The sequence below is a fragment of the Alligator mississippiensis genome, chromosome 7, assembly GCF_030867095.1.
Source record: "Alligator mississippiensis isolate rAllMis1 chromosome 7, rAllMis1, whole genome shotgun sequence".
Classification (NCBI taxonomy): Eukaryota; Metazoa; Chordata; order Crocodylia; family Alligatoridae; genus Alligator; species Alligator mississippiensis.
The window spans coordinates 1,936,894-1,955,474 of NC_081830.1; the positions used below are offsets into that span (position 1 = coordinate 1,936,894).

Consider the following 18,581-nt stretch of genomic DNA (forward strand, 5'->3'; position numbering starts at 1 on the left):
AAAACATCTGCCCCAACCCGTGCCCCAGGCAGCCTCCTTTCTTGCTGGACCTGCCCAGCCTGCTCTCTGTTCCCTGAGGAGGTGCTGATCTCAATCACTACCTGTGCAGCACACACTACATGTCAGGACATGTTCCTCACCTCGCTGAGACAACGAACATCAATTTGAAACACATTACACTTCCTGACAGCTTTTGGCTCACCCTCCTGGTGTGTATTAGCTCAGCTTCCACATCGCCCTGACCAGGTCCCTAGCTGCTTCTTGTCTACTTGAGAAACCTTCTGACTGCCAGTTATACTGGCATAACTCTCCATGTGGATACTCTTATTCCAGAATGAGGGCACGTCTACACGTGACGCTTGACTGTGCTTTAGCCCAAGTTAAAGTGCATTAAGGGTGCACATTTGCATGTGTGCGTCCTTCATGTGCATTAAAAATGCCTAATTTAGGATATTCACACCTAAATTTGATACCTGTAAATGCAGGTATTAAATTTAGGTGTGAATAGTTAAAATGCATTAATGAATTTATAGATGTGTTAAAGTGCATTAACACCATGTGTATGGACTGATTTGGGATTAACTTTAGTCCTAAATCAATCCACACACAGCATTAATGAGCTTTAATGTCTGCACATGTAGATGCCTGCTTAAACTCATTTAATGCACGTTAAGCTAATGCACATTAAATTTAGGTGCACTTAAATGCATGTGTAGACACAGCCTAAAAGTAGCTTTTCTGTCCTGTCCTGTCCTGTCCTGTCCTGTCCTGTCCTGTCCTGTCCTAGTGTCACTTAAAAGGGCCCCTTTGTTGGTTTAATTTATGACATTTTTGCAAGAAGTTTATTTCACTAAACAGCAGCCACAGCAGGGTCTGTACAAGGGCTCTGCAAAATGGCACTGTTCCATTTCGACTTTGAGAAAAAGATGTTAAAGATGGTCACATGTGAAGCATTGGTGGTTCAATGGCAGAATTCCTGCTTGCCATGCAGGAGACCTGGGTCCAATTCCCAGCCAATGCTGGAGTGACAGGTGAATATTTTGGGTCACCCCACCCTCCAGTAGTCATTCCCGCTTGGTGCAGGGGGCTGGGTCAGATGATCTTCCAAGCTCCCTTCTGGCCTTACAGTCTAGGGTCAGCATATATTTTAACAGCAGGGTCACGCACAGGGATCAGTTGCAGACTCATGGCAAAGTCTGGCTGGAAGGGACCTCTGGAGGTCACATCCAGGCCAACCCCTGCTTAAGGCAGAATCAGTCTTAACCAGACCATCCCACCAAAATGTAATAGTCATAAATATAAATGAAAGTAGATTTTAATGTCAAATTTCATAATGAAATACAGATAAGATCTAAATGACCAAATGGTACAGATCAGGCACGTCAAACAAATGATTGTAATGTATAAAAATGCATATTCTTCTAAAGAAATAACAATCTTATTAACAGTTGGGAGACTTTTCAGTCCTACAGTTTGAAAAAGTCTCCAATATGTGGCCAGCATATTCAGGAAAAAAGACTTCTTCCATAGGTTTCAAATTAAGTTTTAAAACAGCACTTAGCATCTGCAGATGGGCTGTTCAGCAAGAACCATAGGTCAGGACTGAAGAGTGAAGATTGTGAGGTGAACTCGGGTTTTTATTACTCTATTGCCTGGTTTAATATCACAGAGCTTACTAAATAAGGCTATTAAAAATGTTCCCAATAGGGGATAAAAATAGGTGCTACTCTATTTAGGATTAATGCGCCTTTCCCAGCAATATCTTGTCCTAAGCCAGATGTAACATCTATAAAACATTTAAATAACATTTACCTTATTTTTTTACCTGTCTTTCTTATGCTTTTTAAAATTTTTTTCCCACCTCTGACATTGTGGGTGCCTACAGGTTCAGGGCCCTGCTCTAACTCACGGTGCTTTCATTAAAGTGCCATGAGTTAGAGCCGCCCTCCCCATGTCCACCCAAGATGTTCGCTTGTTGGGCTGCCGGGGGCTGAAGCCTTCCTGCACCAGCTCTGGCCATCAGGCGAAGGTGCTCCAGCAGCCTCCAAACCAGCCCTCTTCCCAGCCCCTGCCCCCCTCCAAGCTATGGGGCTGTCAGCAGCAGAAGGAGGGGGTCGGGAAGCAGTATCACAGAGCTTCTGGATGCTTTGAATGGCCTGGGCTGGGGCGGGGTGGATCACTGGAATGGAGCAAACTCAGGTGACTTCTACACAAGTTCCCTGTTACTGCAGTCATTAGTCATTAGTAAGGTAAAAGGGGTTGGATAAACGTGTGGGCTGGATAAACATGTGACAACAGTTTAGTAAGTGCCCCATCCCAGGTTAGGCAAGGGGTTAGAACTAGAGAGCAGGAAAGCAGAGAGCTCCTTAATCATTTGGTGCATATGTGAAATGGCTTTACAGGGATTTGATAAGGCCCCCATGGTCTCAATGTGCTTTACTCAGCCAAAATCTACACCCCCTGAGACCTCTCTCTCTACCCAGACTTCTATCTAGGAGGTCCCTCATTTCCAGGGCTGCTAAAAGCCTTTTTCTGGACTTGCAGGGACAGGGGGGTTCACTTACTTTCTGTTGCTGGGAGAATAGGTGCTCCGTATCTGAATATCCCTGCCGATCACAATTTTGTGTGCATAGAATGGCTGCAAATCTTGCTATATTCTTTATTTCGTGACCAATCAAAGCACAGAAACTGCAGCTTTGAACATAAGTGCAGGACTAAGGATGAATGCCACAATGGCCCCTCCTGCCACTACCACTCCCACGGTGCCTAACACCACTGTAGTACGCGTGTCTTTGGCATTCTGCAATAGCTCATTACATTTTCTTCTGAAGTTCCTCTCCTCCTCTGCCAGCTTTTGCTTTAGCTTCTCTGTGGAGGCATTTTTCTCCCGCTCCTCACCCTGCAGCTGCTTCAAATAGCTGTGCAGCAACTCCTGGTGTTTCTTCTTCCCAAGCTCCTGGTTTTTCTTGACTGACCACAAGAAGATACTGAATTTGGGCGTAATGTCTTGTAACTGATGGATATGCCGGGTAAGGAGGGAAATTAGGATGGGTCATAAGTAAGGGCAGAGTTGCGGTGGCCAGAAAAACAAACTCTTGCTACCAATCAGCAGGGCTCTGCCCCCTAGCCTTAGGCTCTCCCACATGGATGGTGTTCCTCACTCCAAAACCATGGACCCTGCTATCGAAGCCAGGGGCTATCCCCAGCCCCGAATGTATCCTGCAATTCCAACCCACAGACATGCCAGACGTACCTGCTCCTGTAGAAAGTGTTCATATTCTCTCTTCGCCTTTTCAATTATCTTCCCATTGACAGAGAAGACAGTCCCCTGTGGGCAGAAGAGGGGATGAGGATGTTGGGTGTTCATGGGACCACCATGAAGTTGGAACCACCTCCCATCTCCTCCTCCCCCCCAGCAAAAAAATTCCCCCACCCCCTCCATGAAAACTAAGTCTTTGGCTGATACCTCTCCAGGGACCCCATGATGCCCACTGTTATGTATGTCCTCTATGACCAGTCTCCTCTCTTGCCCTTTCCCTCCCCCACACATAGCAGCCACACTCCCACCAGCCAAGTGGAGGGGCTCGGGTTTTGCCTGGTCTTCTCTCGGACCCCTTTGTCTTCTGGGGAAGGACAACGGGAGATGTGGGAGACAAGGGGGTGACCCTCCCTGGTCCTCTTGAGTTTTTCCTTTGATCTGAGAACAAGGCTTTAGGGTTCATAAAACCAGCCACACACTTTCTTCTTTCCCACCTTTTATCCTATCTGTGCAGACGGCGAGCTAGGAGGGGTGATACAGAAGTGGATGATCTTGAGTGAGCCCTGCCAGCCTATACATACTTCTCCATGTATCCATCCAGCCCTCTGTGCATCCATTCAAGGAACAAAAACAAGGGACACATCTGGATGTTAAACATAAGGGATCCAGTGTTGTTGTCCCAGAGACATTTGATGAATGGGGCTGGCTTTCCAGCCCCTCAGAGTCATAGAGAAGTAGGGCTGGAAGGGAACTCCAGAGGTCATCTCATCCAACCCCCTGCCTGAGAAAGGACCATCCCTATCCAAACCATCCCATACAACCATAATCTAACTCTACATGAGACGACCCTCTAGCAAGCTGCCCCCTGAGCGGAGGGCAAGACCCTCTAGCCAAGGACCTCTGGCATTGCTCCTAGCAGGAGAATCACCACAGCCCAGTCAAGTTCCCAGCCTTGGCTGTAGCTAACACCCAGTGGGAGCGTCTACACGAGATGCTGTGGTGCAGTAGCAATGAGCTACTACTCCGTAGCCTGTGCTGTGATGGTGTAGCATTGCTGGGTATGAACCGTGACAGCGATGCTACTGCACAGTAGAAATGGCCGTGGTAGAAAATAGGTGTAGTTAGAGGCTGTCCAGTTGCTGCTCATTGACTGACTTCTCCCAGGCCACGTACTGCCAGGTAAACTGTTCTGGTCAGAGACACAATGTCTTTGCAATACATCTTTTCTCATGGTGCTGTTGACCCACATTTCTCTCCCCATCACCCAACAGAGTTGTCCTTCCCCAGCCAGAACCTCTGACTCTACACAAAAGAAAATGTAAAGCATCCAAATTAGCATCACTTCTCCCCATGTTCCTGTCCTCATCACTGCCTTGATGCCTATAGACCCTCTGCTTCCTTGGGCCTGCCACTCCTTCTCTCAGGGCCACTGCCACAGAGGCCGTGGGGTAGCAAACCAGACAGACCTTGTATACGTTCCGGTAGGCATCCATAAAGACCTCCTCCTTCCTCAACAACTTCTGTGTCAGGTTTTCCAGTTCAGACCGTTGGCTGGCCTTATCTCCGCACAGCTTCCCTCGGCAGTCATGCAACAGTTTTTGGCGTTTCTTCTCCAGGCCTTGCTGCATGTCATAGGGTGTCACCATCAGGCTCTGGGCCGGCGGCTGGTTGGCCAAGTCAAGATGGCATTGACAGATGCACAGACAGAGAAAGAGAGAGCACAGGAGCCATCACTCAGGACAGGAATCTGCGGTCAAGGGGGAAATCTATAAGCCTCTTTAGAAACCCAGCTCTTCCCTTCCCTTTCACTCCCGACCGAGGCTACCTCCTAACCCTGCACGCCAACACCTCCTACACAGATGATGTTCCCTACTCCAAAATCATGGACCCCTGCCATCGCAGCCCTGAATGTTTCCCTCAATTCCAGCCCACAGACCTGGCAAACATACCTGCTTCTGCATAAATTGTTCGTATTGATTGACGGCCTTTTTAGTGATCTTCCTGTTGGCAGAGGAGACAGCATTCTGTGGGCAGAAGAGGGATAAGGGTGATGGGTATTGATGGGACCACCATGGAGTTGGAACCCCTTCCCACTCTTCCCATGACCCACTTTGCTTCACCCTTTCCATGAAAATTAAGCCCTTGACTGACACCTCTCCAGGGACATCACCCCTTCCTCTTCCCCCATGCATGGCAGCCACACTCCAACCAGCAAAATAGGGGGATCATCCTGTCTGCACTTTGCTGGGGCCCATTTGGGTGCTGGAGCTGGAGAATAGATTTGGTCTCATCTGAAAATGTTGGGGATGGAGAGGTGACTGCCCCCAACTACTCCTGAGTTCTCCCTTTACTCTGAGAACAAAGGTTCATAGGACCAACCTCACTTTGTTCTTCTTCATCATTTATCCTATTGTGGGGAACGGGGAGTGGTGATTGTAGGGTCAGCCCCTTCCCAGCCTCTTTATGTCTCCCTGTCTGTCCATCCATCCCTCCATGCATCCGTTCAAGGAATACAGACAATGGGACACATCTAGGTGGTAAATACCCAGCTGACTTCTCCTAGGCCACCTGTTTCCAGATGAACTGCTCTGCTCAGATGCAGGATGGTTTTACAACACATTGCTTCCCCTGGTGCTTTGGACACAGCTCAGTGCTACACCCCAGGGCCAACCATAGGCTCAGCATTTAGATGAGCAGATGGCACCAGTTCAGTGCACACTCTCCAGTCCCTTCTCAGGCATTGGCAATGAAGGCCAAATGAACAGGGTTGGGACTGGAGAGCCATGGAGCAAGGAGCGCTGTTCAGTGAGGGACATCACTGGGGTCAGGGTGGCGTTGAAGTCTCAGTGACCCTGGTGTAAGTGCACAATCACCCCATTGATCCTGGGTGCTGACTGAATCAGCCCTGGGGGTAAATTCACCCATCAGTCTCCATGCCCCATTTCCACTTCTCTTCCCATCCACCTCTTTAGTATTTCACCCCTCTGAACATTTCTTCCCACACCACTGCCATCTCTCTGGCTGCTCGCAAACAGCGGACAAGTCTACACATGGATTTACATGTGCCTAAACTTAAAGCGCTTTTGCTTAAGGTGCACTAAGGCAATTTGGGTGTCTCTACATGTAGACATGCCAATGTGCTTTATGACACAGTAAATTTAGGCACAAATAGCTAGGTTGCATTAGCTCATGTGTAGATGCACTCATGCGCACTATCACGGCATGAGTTCACTGATGAATACTGCGTTAATGCAGTAGGCTTGTGTGACTTAGCTAGTCATGCCTAAATTTTTTACCTGCTTTATGCAGGTATCAAATTTAGGTGTGATTAGCCTAACATCACCATTTTAAAGGTGCTTTAAGGGTATAGACCTGCACCCTTTATGCACCTTAAAACAGCTAAAGCGCCTTAAATCGGCGCATTTAGATGTACCCAGAGTCCCCAGCACTCAGGACTGAGAGAGGCTCTGCCCCAGTGAGTGCAGGGCAGTCAGCCTCAGCGCTTGGTCTGTGAATACCAGCAGATGCTGACCCAAATGCACCTCTCCATCACCCAACTGCTTTTCAGCCTCAAAATTTTTTCAGCTCCACACAAATGGACATGAAAAACACATCTGGGCCTTAGCCCTTGGACCATCTCACATGAAACCTGAAGCCTCAGCTTCATTCTTGCTGCGCTGCTATGTTGGATGCCTCTCACTTCCCTGGTAAAGGGCATCCCCTCCCTCCCACAAGCCCTGTGGGGCAGCAAATCAACCAGACCTTGTATTTCTTCTTGTACTTGTCCACAAAGGCCTTCTCCTTCTCCATCAACCTCTGCTCCAGCTCCTGCAGGAAGGGCTGTTTCTGGCGCTCCTCTCCCCGCAGCTCCGCTGCGCAATCCTGCAACAACTGCTGCTGTTTCTCTTCCAGGCGCTGCTGCATCTTACTGGGGGGCACTTGCAGGCACTGGGCTTCAATCTGGGTGTAGCAGTCCTGATTGCAATAAGGGGGTTGGGGGAAGAGAGAGAGACATAGAGAAGTCTTTGGGGTCAGGCAACCTGAAGGGAAGGCTCAGAAGCCTCCCGTAGATGCACATACCCTTGTCAGTGCCCCTCACTCCTGGCTCACAGCCCCTGCACTCACCTGCTCCAGGATACAGTTTTCATATTCCATGATGATGTTTTTTATTGTTTTCTTATTTAGATCTTCTCTGATTTGAGCAAAAGCTTCAGTCATCTGTGGGTAGATAAGTAGATGGGATGGTGGGCATCCATTGGATGAACCTGGAGTTAAGAGCCCTCGCTATCCATCTTGCCCCAATGTTCCCCAAAAATAGACTTATTCACTTATTCAGATGTCCCTCCCATTTCTTCTCCGGCTGCCTTTCCACCCTTTTTGTCACCTCCTGCTCACTGCGGCTATGCTACAAGTCCAATGAAGAGGGTTCCTTCCCAGCCAGTGCTTTCTTGGGATGCCCCTGTGTGCCGGGGATGGAGGACCAGACGGCGGGTGGCATTTTTGGTCTCTTAAGTGATGATTTGCCTTGAGAACCTGGGACCAGTTTTCACTTTCCTTTCCCTCATCATTAATGAACTTCTACCCAGCACCCTCCTGCCCAATCTTGCATAGGAAGGTTTTTTTTTGTTTTTTGGGGGGAGAAGGAGTGAGGTCCAATACCTTTGTGAGAGAAGAGAAGTGATAGTTCTTGTCCCTCAGGTATTTGGAGATGTCCTAAGGAGAGATCAATGCCTGGATCAATCCCTGCTCCCTGAGTTGAAGCTCCTCGTGGTGGAGGGTGGTTGGGAGGGCAGTTGCACGGCAATGCTGCACGACAGCTACTCACCTCGGATGGCATTATCATGCCAGTGCTCCCAACCAGGGTCTCTGCTCTGCTCCCTGCATCCCCCTGCCCCAAGGGGGGCTGAGATCCTGCTCCCCGGAGCACGGCTCCTCCCAGCCCAGCACAGGGTCAGCGAGGCCAGTCATAGTACACCACTCCATACCCCAAGCCCTTCTCTGACCCTCCTGCCTAGCAAGCTGGTCCCTCACCCGGATCTTGCTTGCCAGCTGCTTCCCTGTGAGGGCTTGTCCTTTCTGGTCCAACCGCACACAGGTCCCAGCTTCGCTCGCCAGCCCAGCGACATAGTCTCTCAGACTGTCCCTGAAAACCTCATCCATGTCTGCAAGGGGAGAAGGACCATGGTTTGTGGAGGGATCAACACCAGACTGTCCCAGTTGGGGGCAGGAATGGGGCAAGTTGGTCGATGAAACTGTAACGGGGAGGAGCAACGTTATCCATCGTCTATATTAGCTATCCCTCAGGGCCATCACCCCTGTGGCCACCTGGTCCCTCAGGGCAGGTCCATCATCTGTGGAAGGGGCGTCAGAGTTCGTCTTCACCCTGGAGGCAGGCTTGTGGCAGGGGAGCACGAGTTGGAGAGATGCAGGGAGGGGCGGAGGGAGGCGCGGAGCAAAGCCAGGGTCTCTTACCAGCTAGCGTCCCATTGCTGCTGTTTGTGAACTTGTTGCCAGGGTGGGGCATGAGATAACAGCGGGCTTTCCTCAGTGTCTCCAGGGCCAGGGAGCCGTCAGAAGCAGCCTCCAGCTCCTGCGGAAGAAGGGAAAACGCTCTTTCTTCTTCAATGAAGGAAGGAGGGAGGCAGGAAGGATGGAAATGACTCCTGCTGTGAAAGCTTCATATGAAAAATTGGAAGACTAAGGGCTGGTTCATGTGACTCGGTGAAGACAAGTGGCCCACGCTCCTGGTTACCTGAATGACATAGCTGAGATACCTCTTCCCTCCCTCCAGTCCACAGTTAGAAGAGGTTGGATAGTCACGGACCAGCAGGTCCAGCTTCTACAAAAGAGACGGGAAGAGAGTGGGGTCACGGTGGGGGTGAGGACGCATGCCAGTAGCTTGGCACGGTACGGGGGGGCTCAGTAGGAAACAGAGTCCTGGTGAAAAGGTGAGAGTTAAAAAACACAACTCAAGTTGTCACACTGACACTGAGGCACAGTGAGTGCAGAGACCAGGTGTGACGTGGGTCAGGGCGCGGCATTATCATGATCCGGGGGAGATGGGGAGGGCTCACCTGAACTGGGTGCAGATTGCAGGTTTTTCCAGCTTCTTTTGCAACATGAAGGAACACCTGTAAAGGGGAGAGCAGCAAGGATGAGGTTCCTGGGCCCCCCTGTAGAAACCATTGGCCTCAGGGCCTCAAGGCACATACTAGGACCCACCAGAGCCAGTATACTGAGTGGCACTTGGCAATAAAGCCCACTCCAGAAGTACATATCTGGATACCATGTATATCTAAGGCAGAGCTACAGGGAGTCCCCTTCCTCAACATGCTTTGCTCTGAAGCTAGACACCAAGGGTGGCTATACACATGCTGGTTGACTTTCTAATTAGGACATATCAGAGCAGACTTGATTAATTGAGTCTGCTCTGCCTTTCAGTTAGAGCGCTCCAGTGTGGCCTCATCGTCATGTTTATAAGCCCCAACAGATATAAAAATGGCTGCTGGGGTGATTTATCTAAACCTCATTCAACAAGATTTAGATACAGCACCCCTGTAGCCATTTTTAAATCTGTTGGGGTTTATACACTTGACAGTGAGGTGTTTTAACTAGAGCAGCTCTCCAGGAACCACTTGAATTAAAATGTGCCCCCACCCCCACCAAACATGTGTACAGGCAGCCCATGTCTGTAGGCCCCAAAAGCCCATGTCTGAGTGACTGTGGTGTATATTTTTCCAGATGCAACAACTAGCTTGTTCAGCAAAGAAAAAAAAAAAGCCATCAACATGTTTAACAAAATATAATTAAACAAGGGACAAGGCCTGGGAACAAAACAAGACATCATAAAAAGATGATGGGGAGCACTGGGATTGGAAATGACCTCGGGGACAGTTGGCAGACACTGGCCAGCTACAAATGTCAGTCTGTCCCCGCAACTTCCCTCTCCCTCTCCTTACTTTCTCTTTCCCTGCAAGCCCAGCTTTGAAACATCTTCGAAACACCGAAACATTTTCGAGACGTTTCGACTTGTTTCGTTTCGAATGTTTTGATATGTCTCCCATTTCATTTCAGATTCAGAGTTTTGAGTGTTGAAATGGTTGAAACACCGCCGAACTGCAATGGCGGTTGAAATTTTGCACGGTCCTAATACCCAGCATCTCTGAAATGACCTCAGCCAGTTCCTTCGGTATCCTCGGGTGCATCACATCTGCCCCTCCCGACTTGAAAGCATCCAGCTTCTCTAAGTGACCCCTAACTTGCTTTTCCACTACTCTGCGCTGTTCGTCTCCTTCCCTAGCTCTGCCCTATACTAATAAATGGGGCAGTGATGCACCCAGAGCAAGCACAATTCCTTCTATAATTTTCCCGGCGTACCTGGGATTTACCTGATCTTGGCAGTCAGTTTGTCCATCCAGGAAAATAAGATTTACCTATGGCAGGGGGGCTCACCTCCAAATAATCCTGATCTGTCCGTTTCAACTTTGAAGAAATGTTAAAAATCTAGAACAGAACCAGAACAAGGAATAAATCACCCCTCCCTAATCCCTACTCGCCTCCCTGTTGCATCGCACCCTGTGTTGGCAGTCCCATCATGCCCTATACCTGCAGCACAGCACCCCATGCCAAGCCCCTTGGAGTTTGATATTCCCCCCACCCTACGTGAGCCTTGCAGAACAGCAAGCCCTACCGTGTCCCTCCACCCGCACCTGCACCCACACCTGATAGGAGCTGAACAAGATGCTGAACACACAGAGCTTGATGCTGATCTCTATGTGACGCTGCAGGTCCAGGGAGCCCTCGGTGTCCACCAGGAACACGGCCACCTGCAGGGACAGACAGACACGTGGATGGTTCTCTGGCACGATTGTGGAGAGGAGCTCTGAACCAATGTGCCTTCTGTGGCCTAATGGTAAGATCAGCCATGGTTGCTGGTCTTTGCCATAGATATTCTGCTATGGCAGGGGGAGCATCTAGGGGCAGATCTGACTGCCAGGAAGGAAGGGAGGGACATACTATGGCAGTTGGGAAATAAGCCAGCTTCCTAGAGAAGGAGTGCAGCAACGGTTAGAGACCCAAGGAGGCGTTTGTGTCTGAATTGCAACTAAGTGGTTTGTGTTTTGCCTACTGGAGTCTGGGCACATCGACGCATGAATTTAAGCATGCCCAAATTTAATGCATATTAACTTAATGTTCATTAAGCAGGTTTAGGTAGGTGTCTACATTAAAGTGCATTCATGCTGTGTGTGTGTGAATGCGCTTTAATGCAACTACATGTGTGTTAATGCATTTTAACTAATCATGCCTCAGTTTGATACTTGTATTTGCAGGTATCAAATTTAGGTGTGATTAGCTCCAAATCACCATTTAAAAAGTGAATTAAGGGCATGCACATGTAGATGTGCACTCTAATTCACTTTAATTTAGGCTAATGCAGCTTAAAGCATCTCATGTAAACATACCCTTTAGGTTGGGCCTATGGGGCAGCTGGAGACCCCAGGTGGTGCCTGGGAGACACCCAGTACTTTCAGCCTGGTGAGGGTCAGAGGATGGGTAGGCTGTGAAGAGGAGAAGCAACCCTGCCAGGATTAGGAACCCAGAGGGCTGTGAGAATGAGGGAACCATCCTGCAAAGGCCAGGGCCTGGAGGCTGGTGAGCTGCTGTAAAGACAGCGAGTGAATGAAAGCTAATACCTGCAGTATGTGGGTCTGGTTATGGGGCAGCTGGAACCCATGATTATAGCCCCCTAGGTGTGAAATGGCAGTGTGGGGACTACAAGTGATGGATAACGCAGGGAAGCCCCGAGGACTGTGTTCAAAGGGACGTACACCCTAGATAGGCATGGAGGGAGGCAAGGCTAGCGAGAAACCTGAGCACTGAGTTTCAGGGTGAAGAAGCCCCAAGGACTGAGCCAAGGGGGAGGACAGTGAAGAAGATACACTAACCTTTAATGGCAGCCTCCCCAGGTGAATCACATTAACACTAAGGTGTGCCAGGGGAAAGGCAGCAGGTTAGAGAAAGCTGGAGGTCGAAAAAAGATAAGTGGGAGCGCTAGAAGGTGGCACAGCTGGGCTTGAGGTCAGGACCTGCTTCCCACCACTTGGCCATTTTCCCAGTATTCCCAGTTCCACTAAGATCATTAGTGATGAGTAGGGGGTGCATGTGGATACACGAGCACCCCTGAGATTGGTGGTGCACCTCCTATGAAAAGCACCTCTGATGCTTCTGGTGGCACCTGTGGATGGTCACCGCTCGCCACCTCTCACCCTCACTGCTGAAACCACTGGCAGCATCCCAGCGGTCCCTGATGGCTGCTGGGCATTGCCGACACTGCTGGTGGTGTCTGCGGGTGGTCATCGACCACCAGTTGGTGCTCGCCACTTCCTCCCTCCCACCACTGACACCGCTGCAACCGCCTGTGGAAACTCCCCGCTTGGCCCACCCTCGGTGCAGACACCACCGAGGCTGCCTGTGGGAGCTCCTTGCTTGCCGCTACCAAGCCCCCACTGCTGACACCACCACTGCTGCCTGCAGGTGGTCGCCATGACCCCCCAGCCTCCGGATGCACGAGTTGTTCATGACTAAGACTTTCCATAAGAGAGTCCCAACCACAGGCTCCCCCACATTCAGCCCCCATTCCTGATCATGGCTTACCTTACCATGCTGGCCCTCGACCCAGAAGGGCTCATCCCATATCCACACTCCTTTGGTCACAGTCTTGTCCCCTCCTTGCCACTGGAACCCCTCCAGAGACTGGTCCTCCTGGCCCATCCATGATGCATCCTGGATTTCCTAAAGGGGTTGAGTTGGATGGGGTCACTAGGGGAGATTCCCATGATCCAAGGACTAGTTCTTGTAGGGAGGGACCATACTCAAGGGGTGAAAAGGGTGGAGCCTGCTGTGAGGAGGCATCCCTAAGATGCTGAATCAGACCCTGGCTGCCGTGGTAATGGAGCTGAGGGGTGGGCGCTGGAAAGGGACAGGGGCAAGTGCCTGGTTGCTGTCTGGGACATAGGGTGACTATGGCTTGCATTGCAGCGGTTTCATCTCTGTGCCAGTAGTTGTGATCAGCAGCATAACCAGAGGGTGTTTTCTTGGCTCAAGTGCAGATTATGGGAGGATCTGGAATGGTCTTTGGAGCTGGGTGGGGTGGGCATGAATGGCATGTGCCCCCTGATGCTGCGGAGAGGAGTGGGGGGGCACGGCAAACAGCCACAGGTAATGGTGTTGGTGGTGGCCATTCTTAGCGGGGGGCACATGCCCCCCCTATGTGTCGCCTAGGAGGGTGGGCTTCCTTTATAGGCCAGAGCTCAGGGTGGAGGGTGGGAGGGGGCCCTAACTCATGTTGTAGGATGGGTGGGGCCTGGGATGTCGGGGGAGTTCTCAGGCTTTAGGGGCTTGTGTCTTCACTCACCTGGTTCTGCAGCCGGCGCAGCAGGTAGTTCATGAGGAAGGATTTGCCCTGGCGCTGCTCCCCAATGATGGAGACAAGGCAGACGGGGGCATCACCCATGCCTCCCTGCTCCAGGCAGTGGTGCAGGACCCCCTCATCCAGGGCCAGGTGCCCCTCCTCATCCACTCTCACAATCGGCACTGGAGCCATGGTTTCTAGGGGAGGCCCTGACACCACCTGAGGGAGTAAGACAAATCCCCACCACCCAGCTCAGTTCTCCTCCCCAGCCCTGCGATGGAGCTGGGGAAGGGAACTCAGCCCTGGGGAGGGGAACTGAGCTGGGCTGAGTTCCCTTCCCCAGCCTGATTGCAGCCCTGGCTCTCCCCTGTCTCCTACCACCTGGCTGGCTGCTTTGCAACTCGAATAGTTTTGAACTTTCGAAAGGTGTCAACTGCCCTCATTTCGTTCCATGGCTGTTTCACAACCCTTCATTTCATTTCATTTCAATTTTGCTGTTTCGAGCTCGAAATGAGCCGAAACAGTGTCGAAACAAAACAGCCGGTGAAATTTCGCACAGCCTTACAATCCATGTGGTCTCACTGACTCTGTCACCTCCCTTAGGGGTCTCTCAGCTTTCTTGCACTGTATTCCTGAGCCACATGTCAAACATACCCCAGTCCCAGGTGCACAAATGTTGGTATAGGAGTTCTGGTCATGCTAGGCCATAGATTCATAGATTCATAGATGCTAGGGTCGGAAGGGACCTCAATAGATCATCAAGTCCGACCCCCTGCATAGGCAGGAAAGAGTGCTGGGTCTAGATGACCCCAGCTAGATACTCGTCTAACCTCCTCTTGAAGACAGAGTTACCCTGAGCTATAGTAAGTTATGGTGGTGAAAAGCAGTATGGGAGAAAGTGTCCTAATAACTGCTGGGCAACCCAGTAAGGAAGAAAAATATCAAACACGCAAAGGAACAGAAAGACATTGAAGGGAGCAGGGAGGGGGAATCTAGATCTCACGGCAGCCCATCTAGCACCATGGAAGGACATAGGCTAGGGTCGGACCTGAGCACTTACACATCTTCAGTGCTCCCCAGGATGCCCCAGGTCATGGGCCTGGCCAAGCAGAGCCCAGTCTCTCCTCCTGTAGGTGCTACACCAAAGGGAGATCACAGGGCATTGCTGCGTGTCTCGCCCCTACTCACCCTCAAACTCTGCATGCATACACGGGATCGATACAGTACTAGAGAGACACACACTCATGCAAGCATGCAGATACACCACGCAGTAAGTCCAGCAGTACAGCCCTAGGCACATTCACACAAGCCAGCCAGCATGGAGCATCACTGGACATAGAGAAGCACATGTATGTAGGATCCTAGCCCCCTATCCTAGTGCAAAACACCACACTCACTGTCCAGAGGTGGGGAAGAACTGGGTGTCCTGGCTCCCAGCTCACCTTGCTTTAACCGCTCCGCTCTCGCTCACCTCCCAGAGCTGGGAGAGGACCCAGGCATCCTGCCCCGCTGCTCCCACATCTCTGCTCTGATAGGGCTGATTATTCCAGGTCTGAGAAGAAAAGTCCACCCATGCAGGCTCCCAACAGTACCCTACTCCCACACAGACGCTGGATTTATGGCACATTATAACTTGCCTGCCCTCTGATAACCCCAGGTAACCTGTCTGCATTTTACCAGCTGCATAGTATTGCCTTCTCCCCCTTCCCCCCTCCCCTAAACTATCTTTTCACACCTATTCTCTCCCGTTTCCTTTGACTCTTACTGCCACACATTTGCATCTTCAGAGACCTTGATGCTACATTGTGTGCTTTCCCGGGGAGAATAGAAACAGAAAACACCAACAGACTTTGTCTCTGGCTGGAGAAGGCTGTTTGTGCCTGAAAGCTGGCAAAGAACAACTTCATCCGGCTATTCAGTTGGTCTAATAAAAGATATCACATCTACCCTAAGAGCCTAGTCTGCCTATGTCTTTAGACCACCACAGCAACAACCAGCACCCTACCCTCTCATTTGATCCGTTACCTGTCCCCGAGCTCTGCTTTGCTTTCTTTGAAGGGAAATCTTTGCCTGGGAAATGAAAATGAAAGTATACCCTATTACTTACTGCATCTCCACCCAGCCAAGGGCGGGGGAGAGCGGGGCAGGAAGAGGCTGGACGTCGTCAGTGTGGTTGGGAGATTTCTGATCAACGAAGAGTCACTGTTAAGTTAGGAAGGTGGGATGCTCAGACTGCATGGTCGAGGACCGGAAAAAACACATGCGATGCAGGAAGGGCGGGGGATGGAAGAGACAGAAAGCAGGCTGGAGACAAGGCAGACGGGGGCATCACCCACACCCCCCTGCTCCAGGCAGTGGTGCAGGACCCCCTCATCCAGGGCCAGGTGCCCCTCCTCATCCACACTCACAATCGGCACTGGAGCCATGGTTTCTAGGGGAGGCCCTGACACCACCTGAGGGAGTAAGACTGGGATCAGAGCTACAATTCCCCACCACTCTAAGGCAGCCAGCCCCTACCCCCAGCCCCCAAACTATATGTCAGGGGCATGGCCTCCTAGAGAAGGAAAGTTCCTGCCCCCTTCCATAGACCAACCCATTAGGGCTGTGCGATGCAGCAGCGCTCTGATTCAACATCCGTTTCAACATTTTGACGGAACGGTATTTTTTTTTGAGTTTTGTTTCATTTTGAAAACAAAGTTTCATCAAATTGGTTTAGCTGTTTCAATGCTGTTTCGACATTTCAGTCGGGCTGGGGAAGGGAACTCAGCCTGGCTCGCTTCCCTTCCTTAGCACAATCACAGCAGTGGAGAGGGAAACTTAACCACGCAAAGCACTCAACCTTCCTTGCAAAAGAACTGGAAGACATTGAAGGGAGCAGGGAGGGGGAATCGAGATCTCACGGCAGCCCATCTAGCACCATGGAAGGACATTGGGCTAGGGTCCGACCTGAGCGCTTATTACACATCTTCAGTGCTCCCCAGGATGCCCCAGGTCGCGGGCCTGGCCACGCAGAGCCCAATCTCTCCTCCTGTAGGCACTACGCCAAAGGGAGATCACAGGGCTTTGCTGCTCAAACTCCGCACGCATACACGGGATCCATACAGTACTAGAGAGACACACACTCATGCAAGCATGCAGATACACCACGCAGTAAGTCCAGCAGTACAGCCCTAGGCACATGCACACAAGCCAGCCAGCATGGAGCATCACTGGACATAGAGAAGCACATGTATGTAGGATCCCAGCCCCCTATCCTAGTCCAAAACACCTCACTCACTGTCCAGAGGTGGGGAAGAACTGGGTGTCCTGGCTCCCAGCTCACCTTGCTTTAACTGCTCTGCTCTCGCTCACCTCCCAGAGCTGGGAGAGGACCCGGGCATCCTGCCCCGCTGCTCTGCTAGGGCTGGCTCTATTCCAGGTCTGAGAAGAAAAGTCCACCCGTGCAGGGTCCCAACAGTACTGTACTCCCACACAGACGCTGGATTTACGGCACATTATAACTTGCCTGCCCTCTGATAACCCCAGGTAACCTGTCTGCATTTTACCAGCTGCATAGCATTGCCTTCTCCCCCTTTCCCCCTCCCCCAAACTACCTTTTCACACCTATTCTCTCCCGTTTCCTTTGACTCTTACTGCAACACATTTGCATCTTCATAGACCTTTATGCTACATTTCTGTTTCTATTCTCCCCGGGAAAGCACACAAACACCAACAGACTTTGTCTCTGGCTGGAGAAGGCTGTTTGTGCCTGAAAGCTGGCAAAGAACAACTTCATCAGGCTATTCAGTTAGTCTAATAAAAGATATCACATCTACCCTAAGAGCCTAGTCTGCCTATGTCCTTAGACCAACGCAGCAACAACCAGCACCCTACCCTCTCATTTGATCCATTACCTGTCCCCGAGCTCTGCTTTGCTTTCTTCGAAGGGAAACCTTTGCTGGAGAAATGAAACTGAAACTATATGCTGTCACTGAATGTGTCTCCACTCAGCCAAGGGGGCGGGGAGAGGCTGCGCACGGTCAGTACAGTTTGGGTGATTCTTGATCGAGGACGAGTCACTGACTGAGTGGAAGTTAGGAAGGTGGGATACTTAGACTGGATGGTTGGAGACAGGAAAAAACACATGCGATGCAGGAAGGGCGGGGGATGGAAGAGACAGAAAGCAGGCTGGAGACAGAAGTCGGCTTCGGAGCACCATCAGCTGTGCTGCAATGTGTCATAGCACAACTGATCCACTTCATGGAGGTGTACCAGATGTCCCTGGGGCTGTTGGCCCTCAGGGTCAGTTCCATGCCCATCTCAGGGCCCTGATCCTGGGAAAAAAGGGCCCCAGGTGCCCCTCTTTGATTTGGGACACGCATCTGTAAGACTTCCAGACATGTCCCCTTGTTGGGATGTGGGGGATCCCCCACCATGGGATTCAAGCATGGAGCGGGGAGCTCCCCTAGAAGCTCCCCTCTGCTTGCACGTGGCACCTACCCAGTTCCTGAGGCGGCAGAGGGAAAAGCACACAGGGTGAAGGAGTTTTCACTCCCTGTTTTTTGTCCTGCTAACATTACTTCTCATTTGGTGCTTCTCGGTCTCTGCATCCCTGACCCAGTCTAGGATGTCATATGTAGGGATCCAGTCTTGCTCTATCAGCATCTCACATGCCAGGTGGGGAGCAACCCCGACTTGAAGAATGCCCTGTTGTGCCATAATTCATACGCAGACCCGTCTTCGCTCCACTTGCTCAGACTTGCCATGGAGGCAAGACATTCTCACTGGGGAGACCTGATGGCCCCCTCATGAGGGTACTAGGTCAGCCTGGACCAATGACTGGGCGCACCCGAAGTCTAGGGTTGCCTGGACCAGGCGGCCCTCTACCCAAGCTGTCACAATGGGACAACTCCATATGGCATTATCTCCACT

The 18,581-nt window shown here is 51.0% G+C and overlaps 1 protein-coding gene and 1 non-coding gene across 3 annotated transcripts; one reads left to right on the plus strand and one right to left on the minus strand.

Annotated features, from left to right (window-relative positions):
• The first annotated feature begins 950 nt into the window (after positions 1–950).
• TRNAG-GCC (transfer RNA glycine (anticodon GCC)) lies at positions 951–1,021 on the plus strand. The gene has a single exon. It is a non-coding gene; the product is annotated as a tRNA-Gly (tRNA).
• A 278-nt stretch (positions 1,022–1,299) lies between these two features.
• Positions 1,300–17,672, minus strand: LOC102573238 (RING finger protein 112). Of its 2 annotated transcripts, XM_059731444.1 has the most exons (17): positions 17,564–17,671; positions 15,696–16,123; positions 13,674–13,889; positions 12,914–13,051; positions 10,981–11,085; positions 10,712–10,762; positions 9,334–9,390; positions 9,012–9,098; positions 8,732–8,849; positions 8,291–8,421; positions 7,919–7,972; positions 7,385–7,477; positions 7,022–7,234; positions 5,209–5,283; positions 4,726–4,923; positions 3,254–3,328; positions 1,300–3,013 (listed from the first exon to the last, which is right to left on the minus strand). In XM_059731444.1, exons 3-17 carry the CDS (start codon positions 13,860–13,862, stop codon positions 2,675–2,677), a joined length of 1,923 nt encoding a protein of 640 aa, XP_059587427.1. In that variant the 5' UTR covers positions 13,863–13,889; positions 15,696–16,123; positions 17,564–17,671; the 3' UTR covers positions 1,300–2,674. The 2 variants fall into 2 exon arrangements, with proteins under 2 accessions (XP_059587427.1, XP_059587428.1); XM_059731445.1 differs by lacking the exon at positions 9,012–9,098 and having other exon boundaries at positions 17,564–17,672.
• Between the last annotated feature and the right edge of the window lie 909 nt (positions 17,673–18,581).

Coding starts and splice junctions, on each gene's coding strand:
- LOC102573238 (XM_059731444.1), bottom strand. CDS start 13,862: ATGGCTCCAGTGCCGATTGTGAGAGTGGATGAGGAGGGGCACCTGGCC. Junction 8,422..8,731: donor CAGCAATGGGACGCTAGCTG/GTAAGAGACCCT, acceptor CTCCCCTTGCAG/ACATGGATGAGGTTTTCAGG. Junction 7,973..8,290: donor AGCTGGCAAGCAAGATCCGG/GTGAGGGACCAG, acceptor ATCTCTCCTTAG/GACATCTCCAAATACCTGAG.